The 23,628-nt window shown below is 46.3% G+C and overlaps 2 protein-coding genes across 5 annotated transcripts in view; both read left to right on the top strand.

Annotated features, from left to right (window-relative positions):
• LOC143767300 (gastrula zinc finger protein XlCGF66.1-like) overlaps positions 1-21,425 on the top strand; it is a 91,134-nt gene extending 69,709 nt beyond the window's left edge. For all 4 annotated transcript variants that reach the window (XM_077255531.1, XM_077255532.1, XM_077255530.1 and 1 more), the window contains one exon: positions 20,492-21,425. In XM_077255531.1, the coding sequence (XP_077111646.1) occupies positions 20,492-21,171 (680 nt within the window). In that variant the 3' untranslated portion in view covers positions 21,172-21,425. The remainder of the gene's footprint in view (positions 1-20,491) is intronic.
• Positions 1-23,628, top strand: part of LOC143767223 (uncharacterized) — a 323,645-nt gene that overhangs the window by 198,871 nt on the left and 101,146 nt on the right. The gene's annotated exons all lie outside the window — the stretch shown is intronic.

Genomic DNA, 23,628 nt, shown 5'->3' with positions numbered 1-23,628 from the left:
TGTGCTGTGTTGAGGTAAACAACCAGAAAGGCAGAAAATCCAGAGAGAAATAATCAGCGTGTCAGCTTTCAAGGGGCCAAGATAGCTGCTGAAGAAAGAATGGGTAAGGCTAGTGCAGTGTTGTGAATTTGGATTCTGGGCTCCCCCGGTGGCCGCTTGTGGAATTGGACTTGTCATCCTCTTTCCTGTTTCACCTGGTTCCATCAGTAGTGGGTGTCGCTATTTAAGCTCATTTCTCTGGTGGTTTCTTGCCGGTCAACAATGTTATCTGATGCCTCTCAGTGCTTGTTCCTGCTTCTAGACAACTACTAGATAAGTTGGACTTTTGTCCATGTTTTGTTTTGCCTATTTGTTCCAGTTCACAGCTGAAGTTTTGTTACTGTGTCTGGAAAGCTCTCGTTGATCAGGGATTGCTACTCTGGCGTTATGAGTTAATGCCAGAGTTTAAGGTAATCTCTGGATGGTGTTTTGTTAGTGTTTTTCTGCTGACCATGAAAGTATACTATCTGTCTTCTGCTATCTAGTAAGCGGACCTCAAATTTGCTAAGACTATTTTCCTGCTGCGTTTGTTGTTTCATCTGAACTCACCGTCATTATATGTGGGGGGCTACTGTCTTCTTTGGAATATTTCTCTAGAGGTGAGCCAGGTCTTATATTTCCCTCTGCTAGCTATTTAGGTCTTAGGCCAGAGCTGGGCATCTAGCGATAAATAGGAAATGCTACCTGGCTATTTCTAGTTGCGCGGCAGGCTTAGTTCATGGTCAGTATAGTTCCATCTTCCGAGAGCTTGTCCTTCTATAGGCTTGCTATGATCTCTGCCTGCAGAGATCATGACAGTTTGACCGGCCAATAAAGTGTTAAAGACCCAGGTTGAGAAAGGAGAGTTATAAGAAGTCTGCTGGAATTTTTTTTTTTTTTTTTTTTTTTCCTCCAGTCTGCCTTGCTGCAGTCTTTTTTCTCTCTCTCCTCCTAATCTCTGTATGCTCTGTGTGCACCTGACAATAATGGATCTCCAGAGTGTAACTGCGGGTTTGAATAATCTCATCACGAAAGTACAAAATTTACAAGATTTTGTGGTACATGCTCCGGTATCTGAGCCGAGAATTCCTTTGCCGGAGTTCTTCACAGGGAATAGAGCTAGCTTCCAGAATTTCCGAAATAATTGTAAGCTTTATTTGTCCCTGAAGTCTCGTTCAGCTGGAGACCCTGCTCAGCAGGTTAGGATTGTGATTTCCTTGCTCAGGGGTGACCCTCAAGATTGGGCCTTCTCATTGCCAGCAGGGGATCCTGCGTTACGCGATGTGGATGCGTTTTTTCTGGCCTTGGGCTTGCTTTATGAGGAACCTCATTTGGAACTTCAGGCAGAAAAAACTTTGATGGCACTATCTCAGGGGCAAGACGAAGCTGAAGTTTTCTGCCAAAGATTCCGTAAATGGTCTGTGCTTACTCAGTGGAATGAGTGCGCCTTGGCGGCAACTTTCAGAGAAGGTCTCTCTGATGCCGTTAAGGATGTTATGGTGGGGTTCCCTTTGCCTGCAGGTCTGAATGAGTCCATGACAATGGCTATTCAGATTGATAGGCGTCTGCGGGAGCGCAAACCGGTGCACCATCTGGCGGTGTCTATGGAAAAGACGCCAGAAAGTATGCAGTGTGATAGAATTCTGTCCAGGAGCGAGCGACAGAATTTTAGACGGAAGAATGGATTGTGTTTCTATTGTGGGGATTCTACTCATGTTATATCAGCATGCTCTAGGCGTACAAAGAAGCTTGATAAGTCTGTTTCCATTGGCACCATTCAGTCTAGGTTTGTTTTGTCTGTAACCCTGATTTGCTCTTTGTCATCCATTGTCACGGACGCCTATGTTGACTCTGGCGCCGCTCTGAGTCTTATGGATTGGTCCTTTGCCAATCGTTGTGGTTTTGATTTAGAGCCTTTGGAGACTCTTATTCCTCTGAAGGGGATTGACTCCACCCCATTGGCTAATAATAAACCACAATACTGGACACAAGTAACCATGCGTATCAATCCGGATCACCAGGAGATTATTCGTTTCCTGGTGCTGTATAATTTACATGACGATTTGGTACTGGGATTGCCATGGTTGCAGTCTCACAACCCAGTCTTGGACTGGAGAGCAATGTCTGTGTTGAGCTGGGGATGTAAGGGTATTCATGGGGACGTACCTTTGGTTTCTATTTCGTCGTCCATTCCCTCTGAAGTCCCTGAGTTCCTCTCTGATTATCAAGACGTCTTTGACGAACCCAAGCTTGGGTCGTTACCTCCGCACCGTGAGTGCGATTGTGCCATAGATTTGATACCGGGTTGTAAATATCCAAAGGGTCGTTTGTTTAATTTGTCTGTGCCGGAACATGCTGCTATGCGGGAATATATAAAGGAGTCTTTGGAAAAGGGACATATTCGTCCATCTTCTTCTCCCTTGGGAGCTGGGTTTTTCTTTGTCTCAAAAAAAGACGGCTCTTTGAGACCATGTATTGATTATCGGCTTCTGAATAAGATCACTGTTAAGTATCAATACCCATTGCCATTGCTTACTGATTTGTTTGCTCGTATAGAGGGTGCTAAGTGGTTCTCTAAAATTGATCTTCGTGGGGCGTATAATTTGGTGCGGATCAGGCAGGGGGATGAGTGGAAGACCGCATTTAATACGCCCGAGGGCCACTTTGAGTATTTGGTCATGCCTTTTGGTCTTTCTAATGCCCCTTCAGTTTTCCAGTCTTTTATGCATGATATTTTCCGCGATTTTCTGGATAAATTTATGATAATATATCTGGATGATATTCTGATTTTTTCTGATGACTGGGACTCTCATGTCCAGCAGGTCAGGAGAGTTTTTCAGGTTCTGCGGTCTAATTCTTTATGTGTGAAGGGGTCTAAGTGCGTTTTTGGGGTCCAGAAAATTTCCTTTTTGGGGTATATTTTTTCTCCCTCTTCCATTGAGATGGATCCCGTCAAGGTGCAAGCTATTTGTGACTGGACTCAGCCCTCCTCTCTTAAGGGTCTTCAGAGATTTTTGGGCTTTGCCAACTTTTACCGCCGATTTATTGCTGGTTTTTCGGATGTCGTTAAACCACTGACTGATTTGACCAGACAAGGCGCTGATGTTGCTAATTGGTCCCCTCATGCTGTAGAGGCCTTTCAGGAGCTTAAGCGCCGTTTTGCCTCTGCCCCTGTGTTGCGTCAGCCTGATGTGAATCTGCCTTTTCAGGTTGAGGTTGACGCTTCGGAGATCGGAGCTGGGGCAGTGTTGTCGCAGAAAGGTTCCGACTGCTCCGTCATTAGGCCTTGTGCCTTCTTTTCTCGCAAATTTTCGCCCGCAGAGCGGAATTATGATGTTGGGAATCGGGAGCTTTTGGCCATGAAGTGGGCGTTTGAGGAGTGGCGCCATTGGCTCGAGGGGGCTAGGCATCAGGTGGTGGTATTGACTGACCACAAAAATTTGATTTATCTTGAGACTGCCAGACGCCTGAATCCTAGACAGGCGCGCTGGTCTTTATTTTTTTCTCGCTTTAATTTTGTGGTGTCATATCTACCGGGTTCTAAGAATGTTAAGGCAGATGCCCTTTCTAGGAGTTTTGACCCGGACTCTCCTGGTAATTCTGAACCCACAGGTATCCTTAGGGAGGGAGTAATTTTGTCGGCCGTTTCTCCTGATCTGCGGCGGTCCTTGCAAGAGTTTCAGGCGGATAGACCGGATCGTTGTCCGCCTGATAGACTGTTTGTTCCGGATGATTGGACCAGCAGAGTCATCTCTGAGGTACATTCTTCTGCATTGGCAGGTCATCCCGGAATTTTTGGTACCAGGGATTTGGTGGCAAGATCCTTCTGGTGGCCTTCCCTGTCACGAGATGTGCGAGTCTTTGTGCAGTCATGTGACGTTTGTGCTCGGGCCAAGTCTTGTAGTTCTCGGGCTAGCGGACTGCTGTTGCCCTTGTCTATTCCTAAGAGGCCTTGGACACACATCTCGATGGATTTTATTTCAGATCTGCCTGTTTCCCAGAAGATGTCTGTCATCTGGGTGGTCTGTGACCGTTTCTCTAAAATGGTCCATTTGGTTCCTCTGCCCAAGTTGCCTTCTTCTTCTGAGTTGGTTCCTCTGTTTTTTCAGAATGTTGTCCGATTGCACGGTATTCCTGAGAATATTGTTTCTGACAGAGGTACCCAATTTGTGTCTAGATTTTGGCGGGCATTCTGTGCTAGGATGGGCATAGATTTGTCTTTTTCATCTGCTTTTCACCCTCAGACTAATGGCCAGACCGAGCGGACTAATCAGACCCTTGAGACATATCTGAGGTGTTTTGTCTCTGCTGACCAGGATGATTGGGTTGCTTTTTTGCCATTGGCAGAGTTCGCCCTCAATAATCGGGCCAGTTCTTCCACCTTGGTGTCCCCGTTTTTCTGTAATTCGGGGTTTCACCCTCGATTTTCCTCCGGTCAGGTGGAATCCTCGGATTGTCCTGGAGTGGATGCGGTGGTGGAGAGATTGCATCACATCTGGGGGCAGGTTATGGACAATTTGAAGTTGTCCCAGGAGAAGACTCAGCGTTTTGCCAACCGTCATCGTCGTGTTGGTTCTCGGCTTGGTGTTGGAGATTTAGTGTGGTTGTCTTCTCGTTTTGTCCCTATGAGGGTCTCTTCTCCTAAGTTTAAACCTCGGTTCATCGGCCCTTATAGAATATTGGAGATTCTTAATCCTGTTTCTTTCCGTTTGGACCTCCCTGCGTCCTTTTCCATTCATAACGTTTTTCATCGGTCGTTATTGCGCAGGTATGAGGTACCTGTTGTACCTTCAGTTGAGCCTCCTGCTCCGGTGTTGGTTGAGGGTGAGTTGGAGTACGTTGTGGAGAAAATTTTGGACTCTCGTGTTTCCAGACGGAAACTCCAGTATCTGGTCAACTGGAAGGGTTACGGCCAGGAGGATAATTCTTGGGTCAATGCATCTGATGTTCATGCTTCTGATCTTGTTCGTGCCTTCCATAGGGCTCATCCTGGTCGCCCTGGTGGATCTGGTGAGGGTTCGGTGCCCCCTCCTTGAGGGGGGGGTACTGTTGTGAATTTGGATTCTGGGCTCCCCCGGTGGCCGCTTGTGGAATTGGACTTGTCATCCTCTTTCCTGTTTCACCTGGTTCCATCAGTAGTGGGTGTCGCTATTTAAGCTCATTTCTCTGGTGGTTTCTTGCCGGTCAACAATGTTATCTGATGCCTCTCAGTGCTTGTTCCTGCTTCTAGACAACTACTAGATAAGTTGGACTTTTGTCCATGTTTTGTTTTGCCTATTTGTTCCAGTTCACAGCTGAAGTTTTGTTACTGTGTCTGGAAAGCTCTCGTTGATCAGGGATTGCTACTCTGGCGTTATGAGTTAATGCCAGAGTTTAAGGTAATCTCTGGATGGTGTTTTGTTAGTGTTTTTCTGCTGACCATGAAAGTATACTATCTGTCTTCTGCTATCTAGTAAGCGGACCTCAAATTTGCTAAGACTATTTTCCTGCTGCGTTTGTTGTTTCATCTGAACTCACCGTCATTATATGTGGGGGGCTACTGTCTTCTTTGGAATATTTCTCTAGAGGTGAGCCAGGTCTTATATTTCCCTCTGCTAGCTATTTAGGTCTTAGGCCAGAGCTGGGCATCTAGCGATAAATAGGAAATGCTACCTGGCTATTTCTAGTTGCGCGGCAGGCTTAGTTCATGGTCAGTATAGTTCCATCTTCCGAGAGCTTGTCCTTCTATAGGCTTGCTATGATCTCTGCCTGCAGAGATCATGACAGTGCAGAGGCTGTTGGGAAACTACGGCAGCCTCAAGGAGAAAAATTAGACTGCACAGTAACAATGAAGCAGAAATAAACATGCTGCCATAAGGGAACATGTCAACAGATGGCATTGCTGGAAAAGTTATCACAAGACACTACAATTCAATGATGTTGCAAAGGCATAGGTAAAACTGGTTACATGCATTTCTCTGAAGGCATGACATGGCAGGTGGCGCCGCACTCTTGTTTTGTGTCTTCTATCAGTGTTTGGTCCCTGATGTGTGGTCTGGGTGGGGCTACTATTCATCCTCCAGAAATCCTGCTGTCCACTGCCAATCATAATCTGATTTGCTTCTGTGTGCTTGTGCCTCGCTATTCTCCCAGTGGACATTCCCGTTCTTTGACCTCGGCTCATTTTTTGATAATTATTAATTTTTACGATTTTGTCCGAACACTGACCCTGACCTGGCTACCTGACTATTCTCTTACCTTGGGTTTGCTCCTCCAGACATCAGCACTTCCGTGTAAGAAATCTATTGGAACCAGTTTTAAGACCAGATCCTTGTAGTTTAAAGGGTGAAGACGGGGGTTCCTCTGGGATCTCTGCTAGATGAATTGGCTTGCACCAAGTTTATCGGAGGTAGTCTTTTTGAGCCTGAGACCTCTAACGGACATAACAGTATAGCTGGCCATATGGATCCCCTCCATGCGGTGGGGGATAACGTGCAAGACTGCTGTATGTTTTCAGCAAAATGAAAGCGGTTAGGCCCAAGCCTTTGCAGCACGTCCCATAATTTTTTTTTTGAAGGCAAGGTTGACCTCAATAACTAATTTTCAGGTGACCGTAGGAATTCTCTTTTATTTAGGGAAAGTTGTTGCCTGCATTTGAGGCTCTGCTCACATTTGTCTCATTCTGAAAGCCAGATTGTTGGATTTATAATTTCCCTCCTGCAGTGTGTCCCCCTAGATTTGCACCTTTTTCTCTTTTCCCTGATGCTCCAGAACTCTCCACAGTTGACTCCTATTTTGTAAAATTAGTGCTCCAGTTCGATGACCCTATCCATGTAGCTTTGGCAAAAAAGTAAATAGCCTCCTCTCCTTCCGGGGCAAAGTATCACTGAGTATTACTGTGAAAAGGTTTAGCAAGGAACCATAGACTCACAGTAGAATGACCAGGCCCTACACCGTCGGTTTTGTACTGGACATTCAGATCAAATAAAGGACATGTTATTTCAGTTCCCACTCCCTTAACCCCTTAATGATCGGAGCTTTTTTCGTTTTTTGCTCCCCTCCTTCCCAGAGCCATAACTTTTTTATTTTTCCATCAATATGGTCATGTGAGGGCTTATTTTTTGTGGGACGAGTTGTATTTTGAACGACATCATTGGTTTTACCATGTCATATACTGGAAAAGGGGAAATAATTTCCAAGTGCCGTGAAATTGCAAAAAAGTGCAATCCCACACTTGTTTTTTGTTTGGCTTTTTTGCTATGTTCTCTAAATTCTAAAACTGACCTGCGATTATGATTCTCCAGGTCATTACAAGTTCATAGACACCAAACATTTCTAGGTTCTTTTTTATCTAAGTGGTGAAAAAAAATTCAAAACTTTGCTAAAAGAAAAAAATTGCGCCATTTTCCGATACCCGTAGCGTCTCCATTTTTCATGATCTCGGGTTGGGTGAGGGCTTATTTTTTGTGTGCTGAGCTGATGTTTTAATGATACCATTTTGGTGCAGATACATTCTTTTGATCGCCCGTTATTGCATTTTAATGCAATGTCACAGCGACCAAAAAAATGTAATTCTGGCGTTTTGACTTTTTTTTAGCACTACGTCATTTAGCTATCAGTTTAATTCTTTTTTTTTATTGATAGACTGGGCGATTCTGAACTCGGCGATACCAAATATGTGTAGGTTTGATTTTTTTTAATTGTTTTATTTTGAATGAGGCAAGGGGGGTGAGTTGAACTTTTATTTATTTATTTATTTTTATATATTTTTAAAAATATTTTTCTTTAACTTTTGGCATGCTTCAATAGTCTCCATAGGAGACTAGAAGCTGCCATAGCCTGAACGGCTCAGCTACATACAGGCGATGGTCAGATCGCCTCTATGTAGCTGAATTACTGATTTGCTATGAGCGCTGACCACTGGGTGGTTTATGTCCTCTGGTTTCTGTCTAGGCTGGGAAATATAGACTGGGTTGCCAACTGTCAGAATATTTACAGACAGTCCATGAAAAATTGCTTAAATTCAAAAGCCAACATACAGATCACAGTCTATTCTTCTTGGTTTACTAAAAATAGATGTCTGGTAAATTAAGATACAATGCTGTGTGTCCACAGGCAGCACGGTGGCTCAGTTGTTAGCACTGCAGCCTTGCAGCGCTGGGGTCCCACCAAGGACAACCTCTGAAAGGATTTTGTATGATTTTGCCGTATTTGCGTGTTTTTTTCCGGGTTCTCCGATTTCCTCTCACATTGCAAAGACATAATGATCAGGAATTTAGATTGTGAGCCCAAATGGGGACAATGCCAACAATGTGTGTAATGTGCTGTGGAATTAATGGCGCTATATAAGTGAGAAAAATAAATAAATATGCAGCTCCAGAGAAGCTATGTAACTGTGTGATGCACTGTGGTATGCATATACTACTGCTGCAGTCCAGAAGATTTAGTTGGGTGTAATACTTTGTATCTGTATTATTCTGTGTGCATGTATATGTTTGTGCGTATATATACAGAGTGTAATTCTAAATATACTAGATGGTGGGCGATTCTAACACATCGGGTATTCTAGAATATGTATGTATGTATATATAGCAGCCACATAGTATATAGCACAGGCCACGTAGTATATAGGAGACATGTAGTATATAGCAGACAAATAGTACGTGGCCTGTGCTATATACTATGTGTCTGCTACATACATACATACATACATATTGTAGAATAGCCGATGCGTTAATACAGGCCAAGCAGTATATAACAGTGGCCACGCAGTATATAACACAGCCCAAACAGTATATAACACAGCCCACATAATATATAACACAGCCCACGCAGTATATAGCGGCCACGCAGTATATAACACAGGTGACGTATATAACACAGCCAGGTAATATATAGCACAGCCCACGCAGTACAAAACACAATTGTACAAATAGTCCCCAAAACATAATTATAATAAGATTTTTACCATGCATATAATTGCATATTAATGCTAAATTGCATTTTTAGAATATGAGGCAAAAAACGACTCAAACACTGAATTGCAAAACCGGAGAAAAATAGAGTCAAAATGCCAATAGTTACAAAAATTATGAGAAACTTTATTAAATGACATATACAAACATTAAAATCAATATTGTGCACACAATGTGCACAAAGCTATGAGCAATATGGTAAATAATGTAACACCATAGGGTAAGTGATATGACATTCCAAGAAAAATGAGGAACGGTGCACCTTGTCAGCACATATGGGTCATAGTACAGATATAGCTTATAAACACATAGATTGATCTTGTGTTAAGAATTTCATATGTATGGGGCGCCACAGAGAGGTGGTGGGTGTTATAATGCTGGACAGGCTACAGCCAATAGAGGATATTAAAGTCAACAACTCCTAGTGGTTGCCTGACACCTGTAGCAGCCAGATAATTAGTCATGGTCCAAAGGCTCCAACCAGCCCATAGCAGCATATAAAATAATCCCCCAAATGCCAAACAACAAAAGACCATACAAAGTATAGGCAGCCTAACAAAGATATTTACCCATATTGTAACAGAGACAGGCGTCACCGTGCTCTCTCCCCAACGCACGTTTCGGTGCGAGATCACCTTCTTCAGGGGGCCCCCTGAAGAAGGTGATCTCGCACCGAAACGTGCGTTGGGGAGAGAGCACGGTGACGCCTGTCTCTGTTACAATATGGGTAAATATCTTTGTTAGGCTGCCTATACTTTGTATGGTCTTTTGTTGTTTGGCATTTGGGGGATTATTTTATATGCTGCTATGGGCTGGTTGGAGCCTTTGGACCATGACTAATTATCTGGCTGCTACAGGTGTCAGGCAACCACTAGGAGTTGCTGACTTTAATATCCTCTATTGGCTGTAGCCTGTCCAGCATTATAACACCCACCACCTCTCTGTGGCACCCCATACATATGAAATGCTAAACACAAGATCAATCTATGTGTTTATAAGCTATATCTGTACTATGACCCATATGTGCTGACAAGGTGCATCGTTCCTCATTTTTCTTGGAATGTCATATCACTTACCCTATGGTGTTACATTATTTACCATATTGCTCATAGCTTTGTGCACATTGTGTGCAGTACAAAACACAGCCCACATAGTATCTAACACTGGCCACGTAGTATATAGCAGCCACGCGGTGTATAACACAGCCCACGTAGTATATAGCAGTGTGGGCACCATATCCCTGTTTAAAAAAATAATTAAAATAAAAAATAGTTATATACTCACCCGCCGGGATCCAGCGAAGCTCTGGCGATGCGCGCGCGGCTGCCGCCATCTTCCGTTCCCAGGATGCATTGCGAAATTACCCTCATGACTTAGCGGTCTCGCGAGACCGCTATGTCTTCTGGGTAATTTCGCAATGCATCTCTGGGAATGGAAGATGGCGGCAGCCACGCGTGCCTGGACGGACTACAGAGGGTGAGAATAGCAGGTTTTTTGTTTTTTTATTATTTTTAACATTACATCTTTTTACTATTGATGCTGCATAGGCAGCATCAATAGTAAAAAGTTGGGGACACACAGGGTTAATAGCAGCGATAACGGAGCGCATTACCCGCAGCATAACACGGTCTGTTACCGCTGGCATTAATCCTGTGTTAGCGGTGACTGGAGGGGAATATGCAGGCGCCGGGCATTGACTGCAGGGGAGTAGGGAGGGACTAATCGGACTGTGCCCGCTGCTGATTGGTCGCAGCAGTCATGACAGGCAGCTGGCGAGACCGATCAGTGACGCGGGACTTCCATTACGGAAGTTGCGGACAGAAAGACGGAAGTACCCCTTAGACAATTATATATATAGACTAGATGGTAACCCGATTCTAATGCATCGGGTATTCTAGAATATGTATATAGTTTATTTATGAAGATTTTAGAATAATACATTGAATACACAGGATTCGGCCAGCCATGACCAATTAGCGAAGCGTGGTTCAAATCCCGCGCCAATTCGCGGCCGGACTGCGCCTGACGCTGATTGTTTGCGGCCGGCCACGCAGTATATAGCACAGCCACGTAGTATATAACAGCCCACATAGTAAATAGCACAGCCAATTAGTACATAGCACAGCCACGAAGTATATTGCACAACCACAAAGTATATTGCACTGCCACGTAGTATATATCACAGCCACGTAGTATATATCACAGCCACGTAGTATATAGCACAGCCCACGGAGTATATAGCACAGCCCACATAGTATATAACACAGCCCACGGAGTATATAGCATAGCCACGTAGTATATAGCACAGCCCATGGAGTGTATAACAGCCCACATAGCATATAACACAGCCACATAGTTTATAACAGCCCACGCACGCAGTATATAACACAGCCCATGTAGCGTATAACACAGCCCACGTAGTGTATAACACAGCCCACATAGTATATAGCACAGCCACATAGTATGTTGCACAGCCCACATAGTATATAACAGCCCACATAGTATATTGCACAGCCCACGTAGTATATTGCACAGCCCACGTAGTATATTGCACAGCCTACGTAGTATATTGCACAGCCACGTAGTATATTGCACAGCCCACGTAGTATATAGCACAGCCCACGTAGTATATTGCACAGCCCACGTAGTATATTGCACAGCCCATGTAGTATATTGCACAGCCCACGTAGTATATTGCACAGCCACGTAGTATATTGCACAGCCCACGTAGTATATTGCACAGCCCACATAGTATATTGCACAGCCCACGTAGTATATAGCAATGTGGGCATCATATCCCTGTTAAAAAAAAGAATTAAAATAAAAAATAGTTATATACTCACCTTCCGTTGGTGCCCGGTTTCAGGCAAAGCGTTTACGGATTGTCCTCGCACCCTCCGGTCCCAAGAGTGCATTGCGGTCTCGCGAGATGATGACGTAGCGGTCTCACGAGACCGCTACGTCATCATCTCGCGAGACCGCAATGCATGGAGCGGTCACCGGGGCGTCGCAAGGAGCGGGTAAGGCCGGTTCTGGATCCGAGGGGCCGACGGACGGTGAGTATATAACTATTTTTTATTTTTTTTATTATTTTTAACATTAGATCGTTTTGCTATTGATGCTGCATAGGCAGCATCAATAGCAAAAAGCTGGTCACACAGGGTTAATAGCAACGTTAACGGACTGCGTTACACCACGGCATAACGCGGTCCGTTAACGCTGCCATTAACCCTGTGTGAGCGCTGACTGGAGGGCAGTATGGAGCAGGCACTGACTGCGGGGAGTAAGGAGCCGCCATTTTGCCGCCGGACTGTGCCCGTCGCTGATTGGTCGTGGCTGTTTTGCCACGACCAATCAGCGACTTGGGATTTCCGTGACAGACAGAAAGACAGACAGAGAGACGGAAGTGACCCTTAGACAATTATATAGTAGATATCCTCGTATTTTTTACATTTGGGATGTAGTCTTTGAGGGTGTGGAAATTTTGAATGTCTGTGAATTTTGGTCCAGTTGTTCAGATAAAATGTAAAAGTAGGTTGGCAACCTTGAATATAGAATTAACTTCTGTCAGTGTTTGTTCTCTGCTGTATGGTCTGGGTGGGGCTCCAAGCTATTTAAGCTCCTAAAATCCTGCTGTCCACTTCCAGTTAAGATCTGACTTGCTTCTGTGAAACTGATGTGGCTTGCTATTTTCCCAGTAAACGTTCCTGTTGTTTTACCTCAGCTCACTTTTGTTATTATTCTTTCTTTTACAAATTTGTCATTACATTGACCCAGAGGAGGACACTGACAGTGTTTGGCCCCTGTGTAAGAAATATGTCTGCGCCCCCTACCCTGCCTGGCACGCTGCTCATGATGTGAGGAATCTGGCTATGGGAGCCCCAGAGCCTTGGGCTCTGATCAACAAACGAGATTGCCCTCATTATTATTGCCTTCAAGCAGGGGCATACAGAGTTCACAGGGCCCCATAGCAAAAGTTCTATTTGGACACACACACTAATATATATATATATATATATATATATATATATATATATATATATATATATATATATATATCTATCTGTTACGACTTGGTTCTGTCGGTTCCAGCGCAGCCATACTTGCTGTCAGGTGACAACTCGAAAGTCAGCTATGTCGGTGAATAGAAGAACATTGCAAGACGTAGCTGATATGCAGCGCCCCAGAGTCCTGGTCGTTGCAGTACTGTGGATCCGCCACTATGGGGAGCCATGGTGCGTTCGATGGCACTGAAGGAGTTCATCTGACCAGGTATCACAGACACCAATATGTTTCACAGCAGGGCCTCCGGGGGGAGCTAAGGGTTCTATTCATTAGGCCACTCCCCACCATAGTGGGTAAACTGGGGGTCAGGCAGGAAGTTAGAGGAGAAAGCTGACTGGATTGAACGAAGCAACACCTTGTGGCAGAGGGTGTTGTGGAGGAAGAGACAGTAGGGTCTCTGTCAGGGGTGGGATCCTGACAGAGGCTTGGCATTAGAAAGAACGTAACGGGACTGTAACAACTCTGCTGGCATCACGGCATGGCCTCGCATTTCTCACACTATCTTACCCACTGCTCCAGGCCATGATGTGGTTTCTGTTTCTTGCCAGCTCCATGTTCTGTGTCTCTGCTCTCTGCATGCTTCATAGTTCTGTGTATAGAGGGGCGGCGCCTGAACTCTCTGGTTCTTATAGGAATCAGGTGCATCTGTCCAATCTGTTCCTGACCAATTGCCAGGAGACCTCCAGTATTTAGTTCAGCTCCACCCAGTGTTCTGGGCCTGTGCAATGTGTTAGCTCAGTTAGTGTCTTGCTTCTGAGTTTGCCTGGCCTTTCTCTGAGTTACTCCCTCTCTGGAGGATTCTCTGTGTTATTTCCTTGGTCTTGTTGTCTGCCCACCAGGAGGCAGTATATCCTGGTCCCAGTGGCTTTGTCCTTGTGTCTTGTTCCATTGCCTTGTCTGTACTTAGTCTTATCTCTGTCTCCTAGTCTTTGGCTTCCTTCCCTGTTGTCTTTCCTTGTATTCTCAGTCTGCTTTCACTCCGCACTCTTGCAGCTCTGCCTGCTCTGAACCTTTGTTACTTTACCTCGGCTCCTCTCTTCTGCGTTTCTGCTCCTTTCTACTCAGCTTATCTTCTGCTGTTGCAGTTATCCCTTGCTGCAGCTTCTCTCCACATTCTTTGTGGCTCTGCTCAGCTTTGCTGCAGAGACCCCTCCCGCAGCTCCTCTCCGCTCCTTGCGGTTCTACCTGGCTCCGCCCCTTGCGGTTCTACCTGGCTCCGCCCCTTGCGGTTCTACCTGGCTCCGCCCCTTGCGGTTCTACCTGGCTCCGCCCCTTGCGGTTCTACCTGGCTCCGCCCCTTGCGGTTCTACCTGGCTCCGCCCCTTGCGGTTCTACCTGGCTCCGCCCCTTGCGGTTCTACCTGGCTCCGCTCCTTGCGGTTCTACCTGGCTCCGCTCCTTGCGGTTCTACCTGGCTCCGCTCCTTGCGGTTCTACCTCCCCTGCACTTGGCTCTGCCGCCAGCCCTTGGCTCTGCCTCCTGCCTGTCTGCACTTGGCTCCGCCTCCAGCTCTTGGCTCCGCCTCCTGCCTGTCTGCACTTGGCTCCGCCTCCAGCTCTTGGCTCCGCCTCCTGCGGTTTTGCACTTGGCTCCGCCTCCTGCTCTTGGCTCCGCCTCCTGCATTTCTGTTCTTGGCTCTAGCTCCTGTGCTTTCTCTCTGCATCCGCTCTTGCGGTCTTTATCTACTTACTCCTAGGTCCTCGTGTCTGAACAGGTTCTTACCCGTTCTACATACCTGCCAGCAGACCGGTCCCTACCGGTTCTTCCAGTGTACCAGTCTTGTCTATCAGTCCTGCCAGAGAGCCAGCCTTGCCCGCCTGCCTGACAGTGTTCCTGTTGTACCCGTCTGCCTGCCTATGTGCCAGCCGTGCCCGCTTGCTTGTCTATGTTCCGTTCCCCGGTGGGATCAGCAGCCACAACCAGACTCCACCCTGGAGTGGTACCTGGTAGCTTCCTATTGCACAAGTCTGACCTCACCATTAGAGGCTCCAGCGAACACCTAGGAAGCTACTTAGTTACGCCCCTTCCAGGGAGGTTTGGTCTGTGGTCCAGTGGGGCAACTCCCCCGCACGCCCGCGCCAACCAGTCTGGGCGCGAGCATGACAGTTTGCACAGGCCATGGCCTCCGCTGTATCCCATGTCCTACCGCTCGCAGAGCATGATGAACTTTTTTCCTGCCCGTATGAGCAACCTGAAAAATTTGTTCCACCAAGGGTGGTTCAGATTGAAGAGACCTCTGACCCAATTATTGTCTCTAATGCTCTCTTCAAGCAACTTCTGGCCTATGAGGAGGAGCACTACCCAGCTGACCCACCTAGGTTCTATGGGAATCCTGAAGAATGCCAGGGGTTCCTGAAGCAGTGCTTACGCTACATCCTGCAGAATGCAGCTTGTTTCCCCTCTGACTGGGTCAAGGTGGGTTACATCATGTCCTACCTGGCCGAAGATGCTCTAATATGGATAACTCCCCTCTGGGAAGCAGGGGATCCTATTGTCATGAACCTGGGGGCCTTCCTGGTGGCCTTCCGTAAAGTCTTTGACAAGCCTTGTCCTGCTGCTCCTGTTAAGTCTTCCCCATCTAGATCCGAGAGGCGCTCCAGACGGGCGAAACCCGTGAAGAAACCCCCACGTCAAGCCATGACCGTCTGTGACCCTCCTGTTCCTCTACCCGTTAAAGCAGCAACCTGTGTTAAGCCTAAGAAGGTTGATGAGAGTGGGCTGGCAAAGCAGCAGCCTGAAATCAACCATAAGAAGGGCATACAATGTCGCTGCTGTTGTGAGGAACACCTGGATGGCCTCTGTCCAGGGGATCTTAAGCTCCAAAACCTCGGGCCAGTTGGAGAGGCTGCCCCTGGCGAGAGTACGTCCTCTCCATCTAAGTTAATGACTGTTTCTCTGCCTTCTGGGAGCTTTGGTGTGTCTAAGCCGCCTGTCATACGGAGTCGGTGTATGGTCTCCGTTCTTCAGCTCCAGAACCCAGTGTGGGCGTTGCCTGATAATGGCCGAACCCTGCTAAAGAGCAGTCTAGTCCTGCAAGGACAACTACAGCTCCAAGTTGGAGCCTTATACACAAAGAAGTTTGTTTTCCGTATGCTGTCTGTTATGCCCATGGGTCATTCTAAGCCAAAGACTCTACCACCCGCCCTGGTCAAGAGTTGCAGTAAGGTGCTTCGTTTGAACTTACCCAGTCTTGAGAAGTGTCTGGTTCCCATGCGTCAAAGACACTCAGCAGTGACATCTTCTTCTGCTGGTCTGCTAGTCGTCGAGTCAAGGTGTGCTGACGTCATCGAAGATGGGGAAACGGTGACGATTTCTCCACACATCTCCAGCGACTATACCAGTAAACACTTAGTAGTCGAGTCAAGGTGTGCTAATGTCACCGAACATGGGGAGGCGGTGACTATCTCTCCACACATCTCCAACGACTATACCTGTAATCCGTTCCTAGGAACATCCCCGCCACTTGGACGATTTCTTCTGGATAACGGGCAGAAGATGGTTCCTATGTTTGTACCTTCTGCGTCCTTGTGGCCGGCTGGTGAAGATTTCAAGACAGAAGTTTGTTCACCTCAATTTTTCTCTGGCCCGGTGGAGCTGATGCTCTCCACACTCATCTCTAGTGACTTTTCCTGTGTTCAGTATCCGGGAGCTTCTCTACTACCTGTTGGGCAAAATTTGAATCCTATGAGACGGTTTCCAGTTTCCAAGTGTCTGGCTGGTGAAGATATTAAGACGGCAGCATTCAAGTCCCTGTTACCTATGTACCTGGAGGAGGTGGTCCTGCTCATTGTGGAAGCTAACCCTGTTGAGTACCAAAAGACTTTGTTTTCTGAGATACCTGGTGACCCTCCTGCCGCCTTCTACCCTGAAGATGTCATGTTGGCCTGGACTATGTGTGCTCCCATCCTTCTTCTACAAGTTATTCTGGCTGGCTTGAAGAAGAGGGGCCGTAAAGGGGGGGGTACTGTAACAACTCTGCTGGCATCACGGCATGGCCTCGCATTTCTCACACTATCTTACCCACTGCTCCAGGCCATGATGTGGTTTCTGTTTCTTGCCAGCTCCATGTTCTGTGTCTCTGCTCTCTGCATGCTTCATAGTTCTGTGTATAGAGGGGCGGCGCCTGAACTCTCTGGTTCTTATAGGAATCAGGTGCATCTGTCCAATCTGTTCCTGACCAATTGCCAGGAGACCTCCAGTATTTAGTTCAGCTCCACCCAGTGTTCTGGGCCTGTGCAATGTGTTAGCTCAGTTAGTGTCTTGCTTCTGAGTTTGCCTGGCCTTTCTCTGAGTTACTCCCTCTCTGGAGGATTCTCTGTGTTATTTCCTTGGTCTTGTTGTCTGCCCACCAGGAGGCAGTATATCCTGGTCCCAGTGTCTTTGTCCTTGTGTCTTGTTCCATTGCCTTGTCTGTACTTAGTCTTATCTCTGTCTCCTAGTCTTTGGCTTCCTTCCCTGTTGTCTTTCCTTGTATTCTCAGTCTGCTTTCACTCCGCACTCTTGCAGCTCTGCCTGCTCTGAACCTTTGTTACTTTACCTCGGCTCCTCTCTTCTGCGTTTCTGCTCCTTTCTACTCAGCTTATCTTCTGCTGTTGCAGTTATCCCTTGCTGCAGCTTCTCTCCACATTCTTTGTGGCTCTGCTCAGCTTTGCTGCAGAGACCCCTCCCGCAGCTCCTCTCCGCCCCTTGCGGTTCTACCTGGCTCCGCCCCTTGCGGTTCTACCTGGCTCCGCCCCTTGCGGTTCTACCTGGCTCCGCCCCTTGCGGTTCTACCTGGCTCCGCCCCTTGCGGTTCTACCTGGCTCCGCCCCTTGCGGTTCTACCTGGCTCCGCCCCTTGCGGTTCTACCTGGCTCCGCCCCTTGCGGTTCTACCTGGCTCCGCTCCTTGCGGTTCTACCTGGCTCCGCTCCTTGCGGTTCTACCTCCCCTGCACTTGGCTCCGCCGCCAGCCCTTGGCTCTGCCTCCTGCCTGTCTGCACTTGGCTCCGCCTCCAGCTCTTGGCTCCGCCTCCTGCCTGTCTGCACTTGGCTCCGCCTCCAGCTCTTGGCTCCGCCTCCTGCGGTTTTGCACTTGGCTCCGCCTCCTGCTCTTGGCTCCGCCTCCTGCATTTCTGTTCTTGGCTCTAGCTCCTGTGCTTTCTCTCTGCATCCGCTCTTGCGGTCTTTATCTACTTACTCCTAGGTCCTCGTGTCTGAACAGGTTCTTACCCGTTCTACATACCTGCCTGCAGACCGGTCCCTACCGGTTCTTCCAGTGTACCAGTCTTGTCTATCAGTCCTGCCAGAGAGCCAGCCTTGCCCGCCTGCCTGACAGTGTTCCTGTTGTACCCGTCTGCCTGCCTATGTGCCAGCCGTGCCCGCTTGCTTGTCTATGTTCCGTTCCCCGGTGGGATCAGCAGCCACAACCAGACTCCACCCTGGAGTGGTACCTGGTAGCTTCCTATTGCACAAGTCTGACCTCACCATTAGAGGTTCCAGCGAACACCTAGGAAGCTACTTAGTTACGCCCCTTCCAGGGAGGTTTGGTCTGTGGTCCAGTGGGGCCACTCCCCCGCACGCCCGCGCCAACCAGTCTGGGCGCGAGCATGACAGGGACCGTGCCTGCTCAGCATAGCGGCGGTGCCCAAGAAAGGACTAGAAGCGAGATAGATTGTGCTGAGTGAGAAACGAGATCAAGCAAAAAGGAGAATACCAGTAGGGGTCATGCTGTAGGACCGGAGCAACATCCTACTGAGGCGCATTACCGGTGGCCGGAACGCCGAGGGAGTGGAATAGCATACAGCTTGAAGCCATACTCCAAACAGCGGCAGGGCAGTCAGTTTAAGGCGGGCTGTCTACCACATATCACCTATGAAGTCTTGGGGGGCAATTGCGGGAGAGGGGCGTCTCTAGGGTCCCGGAAGAACTCCAGGCCTACCTGACAAACGGGTGCCGTTCCAACCTGAATAACAGGGAGGGATGGAATACGAGAAGAACGTCAGTGAATCGAGTTGTGAGGGAACTTAAGAAACAGACACAACAGTTGTGGGGTACTTTCCGTGAGCACAGCAGGGAAGGACTACAACACATAGCGCTAAGAAGGAGGGCACTGATTTCCACCTGTGAGGAGAACTCTGGAAGTGCCATCGGACCGACCGGACTTGCGCAGCCTGGTGAACCGTATTCTGGACTGCGGACTGAGAGATCTCCAGTAAAGAGGTAAAGAGACTGCAACCTGGTGTCCTCGTTATTTACCGCGACCTGCACCCCACAACTGCACCGCTACACCACCGTTACTGCACCATCATCATCACTTATTCTACCGGACGTCCCCCACTGACAGACAGGGCCACGGACCGGGTCTAGCCACCGTGACAACCCCAGGACTGAGACCCAGAGGCCCGGCTCCGGGTACCCCTAGGCCCTGCGGCGGTGTGGGGGCGCTCCAGATACTCTAGTTGGCACATGCCAGCAAATATATAAAGCGCCTCCTCATGGTTACATGATAACTGCTGGTGGAACCAGCGGAGACCAACCATGTATATATTATATTACATTATATGTCTGGCATCTGGTGGTATACCACAAATAAAAGTATGGAATATTGTACTAGACTGCACTATTCCATATAAGAGTATCCCGTAAAAGACATGCTACAGTGTGTGCCCCCACATAGATTCCCTTTGTACAGAATGAGCGCTCACATAGCCTTCTATATACAGTGTTAGCACACACAGCCCCCTATATACAGCACAGGAGCCTCACAGAGCCCCCTATATACAGCGCAGGAGACATCAGAGCCCCCTATATACAACACAGGAGCCCTAACAGAACCCCCTATATACAGTGCAGGAGCCATCACAGAGCCCCTATATAAAACGCAGGAGCCCTAACAGAGCCCCCTATATACAGCGCAGGAGCCCTCACAGAGCCCCCTATATACCACACAGGAGCTCTCACAGAGCCCCCTATAAACAGCACAGGAGCCCTCACAGAGCCCCTATAAACAGCACAGGAGCCCTAACTGAGCCCCCTATAAACAGTGCAGGAGCCATCACAGAGCCTCCTATATACAACGCAGGAGCCCTAACAGAGCCCCCTCTAAACAACGCAGGAGCCATCACAGAGCCCTCTATATACAGCGCAGTAGCCCTCACAGAGACCCCTATATACAGAGCAGGAAATGATTGGTGACAGACACAGTGAAACATGAACCTACAGAGAATATTGCTACAATAGAGAAGAGAAAATTTGAACGCTCATAACCTGGTGGCCTAACATGAAAAACTATCAGCCCATCTTTGTGCTCTACTGCCTTAGTCTGTTGGTAATTGAATTTTATTACAGTTTTTATGGAAATGACATAAAGTATATATATATATATATATATATATATATATATATATATATATATATATATATAAATTAATATGCATGTTATATAACAATAATAAAATCCGTTTTATTCTTGGCAGATGACTTTACCAGGAGCTCCGAGAGACATGTGTTATTCTCAGATTTTGCAGCTGATTATCATAGTAGCACCCCAGATACATGTGAAGAGCCCATAATTTTTGCAAATACACCTCAAGCTCAACTCAGAAATAATCTGTCATTTGATCATTTTGAAAAGGTTCTCACTTCTGCTTCATCAAAGACAAATATGCAAAATGAAAGTCAGAGAAGTGCTATTGAAAATGAAATAGTTTACAGAAGGAGGAAATCACTGAAATGTCCAGAATGTGGAAAATATTTCAGTAGTAAAGCAAGTCTTGTTATGCATCAGAGAATTCACACAGGGGAGAATCCATTTTTCTGTTCAGAATGTGGAAAATGTTTTAATCAGAAATCAAATTTTATTAGACATCAATTAACTCACTCAGGAGAGAAGCCATTTTCATGTTCAGAATGTGGGAAAAATTTCATTAGTAAAGCAAGACTTGTACATCAGAAAACTCATACAGGGCAGAAACCATTTTTATGTTCAGAATGTGGGAAAGGATATAGGGATAAATCAGAACTTACTATACATCAGAGAACTCACACAGGGGAGAAGCCATTTTCATGTTCATTTTGCGAAAAATGTTATAATCGGAAATCAAATCTTGATAGACATCAGAGAACTCACACAGTGGAGAAACAATTTTCATGTTGAAATTGTGGGAAGGTTTTAATCGGAAAACAAATCTTGTCAGTCATCAGAGAACTCACACAGGAAAGTAGCCATTTGATTTTTTCATTGATTTATTAATAACATGTAATAGAAAAACATATAAGTTATAGTAAAGTTAATTGTCTACAAAAGAAAGGTGAAGCAATTTAGTGCACTAAATGATTATTAGAAAATGTATACAATTACCAATGACCATTTGTTATTGAAAATAATAAGTATAAAATAAAACACCTATATTTGAACAAAGTATGTATTTTACCTTTGTATAACTACAGTATAAAAGGGTTGTCTGACGCTTGCTCCCATCCTATTTGACATTGACCATGGAAAGATTGTGCTATACATGATCAGTTGCCAAGGTAACCAATTAGTGCCCGCTTGTCTCATCCAATGCAGGACAAGTGTTAGAAGAGCTAAAGCCAGTAGTGAAGTAAGGCTTGCAAGGGAGACTAAAAGCAGTAAAAAATGATTTTGAGGGTATGTTAACCCCTTCCCGACATCGGACGTACTATCCCGTCCGATGTCGGGTCCCCTGCTTTGATGTGCGCTCCGGCGGTGAGCGCACATCAAAGTCGCGACATGTCAGCTGTTTTTTACAGCTGACATGTGCGCGCAATAGCGGCGGGTGAAATCGCGATCACCCGCCGCTATTAACTAGTTAAATGCCGCTGTCAAACGCAGACAGCGGCATTTAACTACCGCATCCGGCCGGGCGGCCGGATATGAGCGCATCGCCGACCCCCGTCACATGATCGGGGGTCGGCGATGTGTCAGGACAGTAACCATAGAGGTCCTTGAGACCTCTATGGTTACTGATCGCCGGTGGCTGTGAGCACCACCCTGTGGTCGGCGCTCACAGCACACCTGCATTTTAGCTACATAACAGCGATCTGATGATCGCTGTTATGTAGCAGAGCCGATCGGGCTGTGCCTGCTTCTAGCCTCCCATGGAGGCTATAGAAGCATGGTAAAAGTTAAAAAAAAAAAAGTAAAAAAAAATTTGAAAAAAATAAAAAAAATATAAAAGTTTAAATCACCCCCCTTTCGCCCCAATCAAAACAAATCAATAAAAAAATAATCAAACCTACACATATTTGGTATCGCCGCGTTCAGAATCGCCCGATCTATCAATAAAAAAAAAGCATTAAGCTGATCGCAAAATTGCGTAACGAGAAAAAAAATAGAAACGCCAGAATTACGTTTTTTTGGTCGCCGTGATTTGCATTAAAATGCAATAACGGGCGATCAAAAGAACGCATCTGCACCGAATTGGTATCATTAAAAACGCCGTCTCGGCACGCAAAAAATAAGCCCTCAACTGACCCCAGATCATGAAAAATTGTGACGCTACGAGTATCGTAAAATGGCGCAATTTTATTTTTTATTTTTTTTGCAAAGTTTGGAATTTTTTTTCACCACTTAGATGAAAAATAACCTAGTCATGTTAGGTGTCTATGAACTCGTACTGACCTGGAGAATCATAATGGCAGGTCAGTTTTAGCATTTAGTGAACCTAGCAAAAAAAACAAACAAAAAACAAGTGTGGGATTGCACTTTTTTTGCAATTTCACCGCACTTGGAATTTTTTTCCCGTTTTCTAGTACATGCCATGGTAAAACCAATGGTGTCATTCAAAAGTACAACTCGTCCCGCAAAAAATAAGACCTCACATGGCCAAATTGACGGAAAAATAAAAAAGTTATGGCTCTGGGAAGGAGGGGAGTGAAAAACGAAAACGGAAAAACGAAAAATCCCACGGTCATGAAGGGGTTAAAAGCAAGAGAAAAATCAAAGATGTTTTACAGGATGAAAAGGATGAAGTGGTCAAAAATTATGTTGAGAAGATCGAACTTTTAAATTTCTGTTTTGCATTTGCGGTCTCTAAGAAAGCAATTGTAACATCAACTAATGTTCACAGTGCCATTGAAGGAATAAAAGAATCGACACTATCCATAAACAGAGAGATGATGAAGGAACACTTAGCTAATTAACATGAATTTAAGTCTCCTGGTTCAGATGAATTACATTCTAGGGTACTGAAAGAGTTAGCCAAGGAAATTGCAGAACTGCTAGTCAGAATCTTCGAAAAATCCTGGAAAACATGAGAAGTTCTAGAAGACTGGAGAAGGGCAAATGACTTCCCTATCTTAAAAGAAGATGGAGCCAGGAAATTAAGTCTTTAATGGAATTCTTCAAACAGAGGTTGGACAGATATCTGTCTGAGATGGTTTAGGGAATCCTGCATTGAACAGGGGGTAGGACACGATGATTCTGGAGGTCCCTTCCAACTGTAACATTCTATGATTCTATGATCCAATTAACCCCGTACGGACATTGGGCATAATAGTACGCCGATGTCGGTTCCCCCCCTTTTGATGTGGGCTCCAGCGGTGAGCCCACATCTTTTCCGGGACATGTCAGCTGCTTTGAATAGCTGAC

This window comes from Ranitomeya variabilis, chromosome 4, assembly GCF_051348905.1.
Source record: "Ranitomeya variabilis isolate aRanVar5 chromosome 4, aRanVar5.hap1, whole genome shotgun sequence".
NCBI classification, from domain to species: domain Eukaryota; kingdom Metazoa; phylum Chordata; class Amphibia; order Anura; family Dendrobatidae; genus Ranitomeya; species Ranitomeya variabilis.
This window is presented reverse-complemented; position numbering and strand designations above follow the sequence as displayed.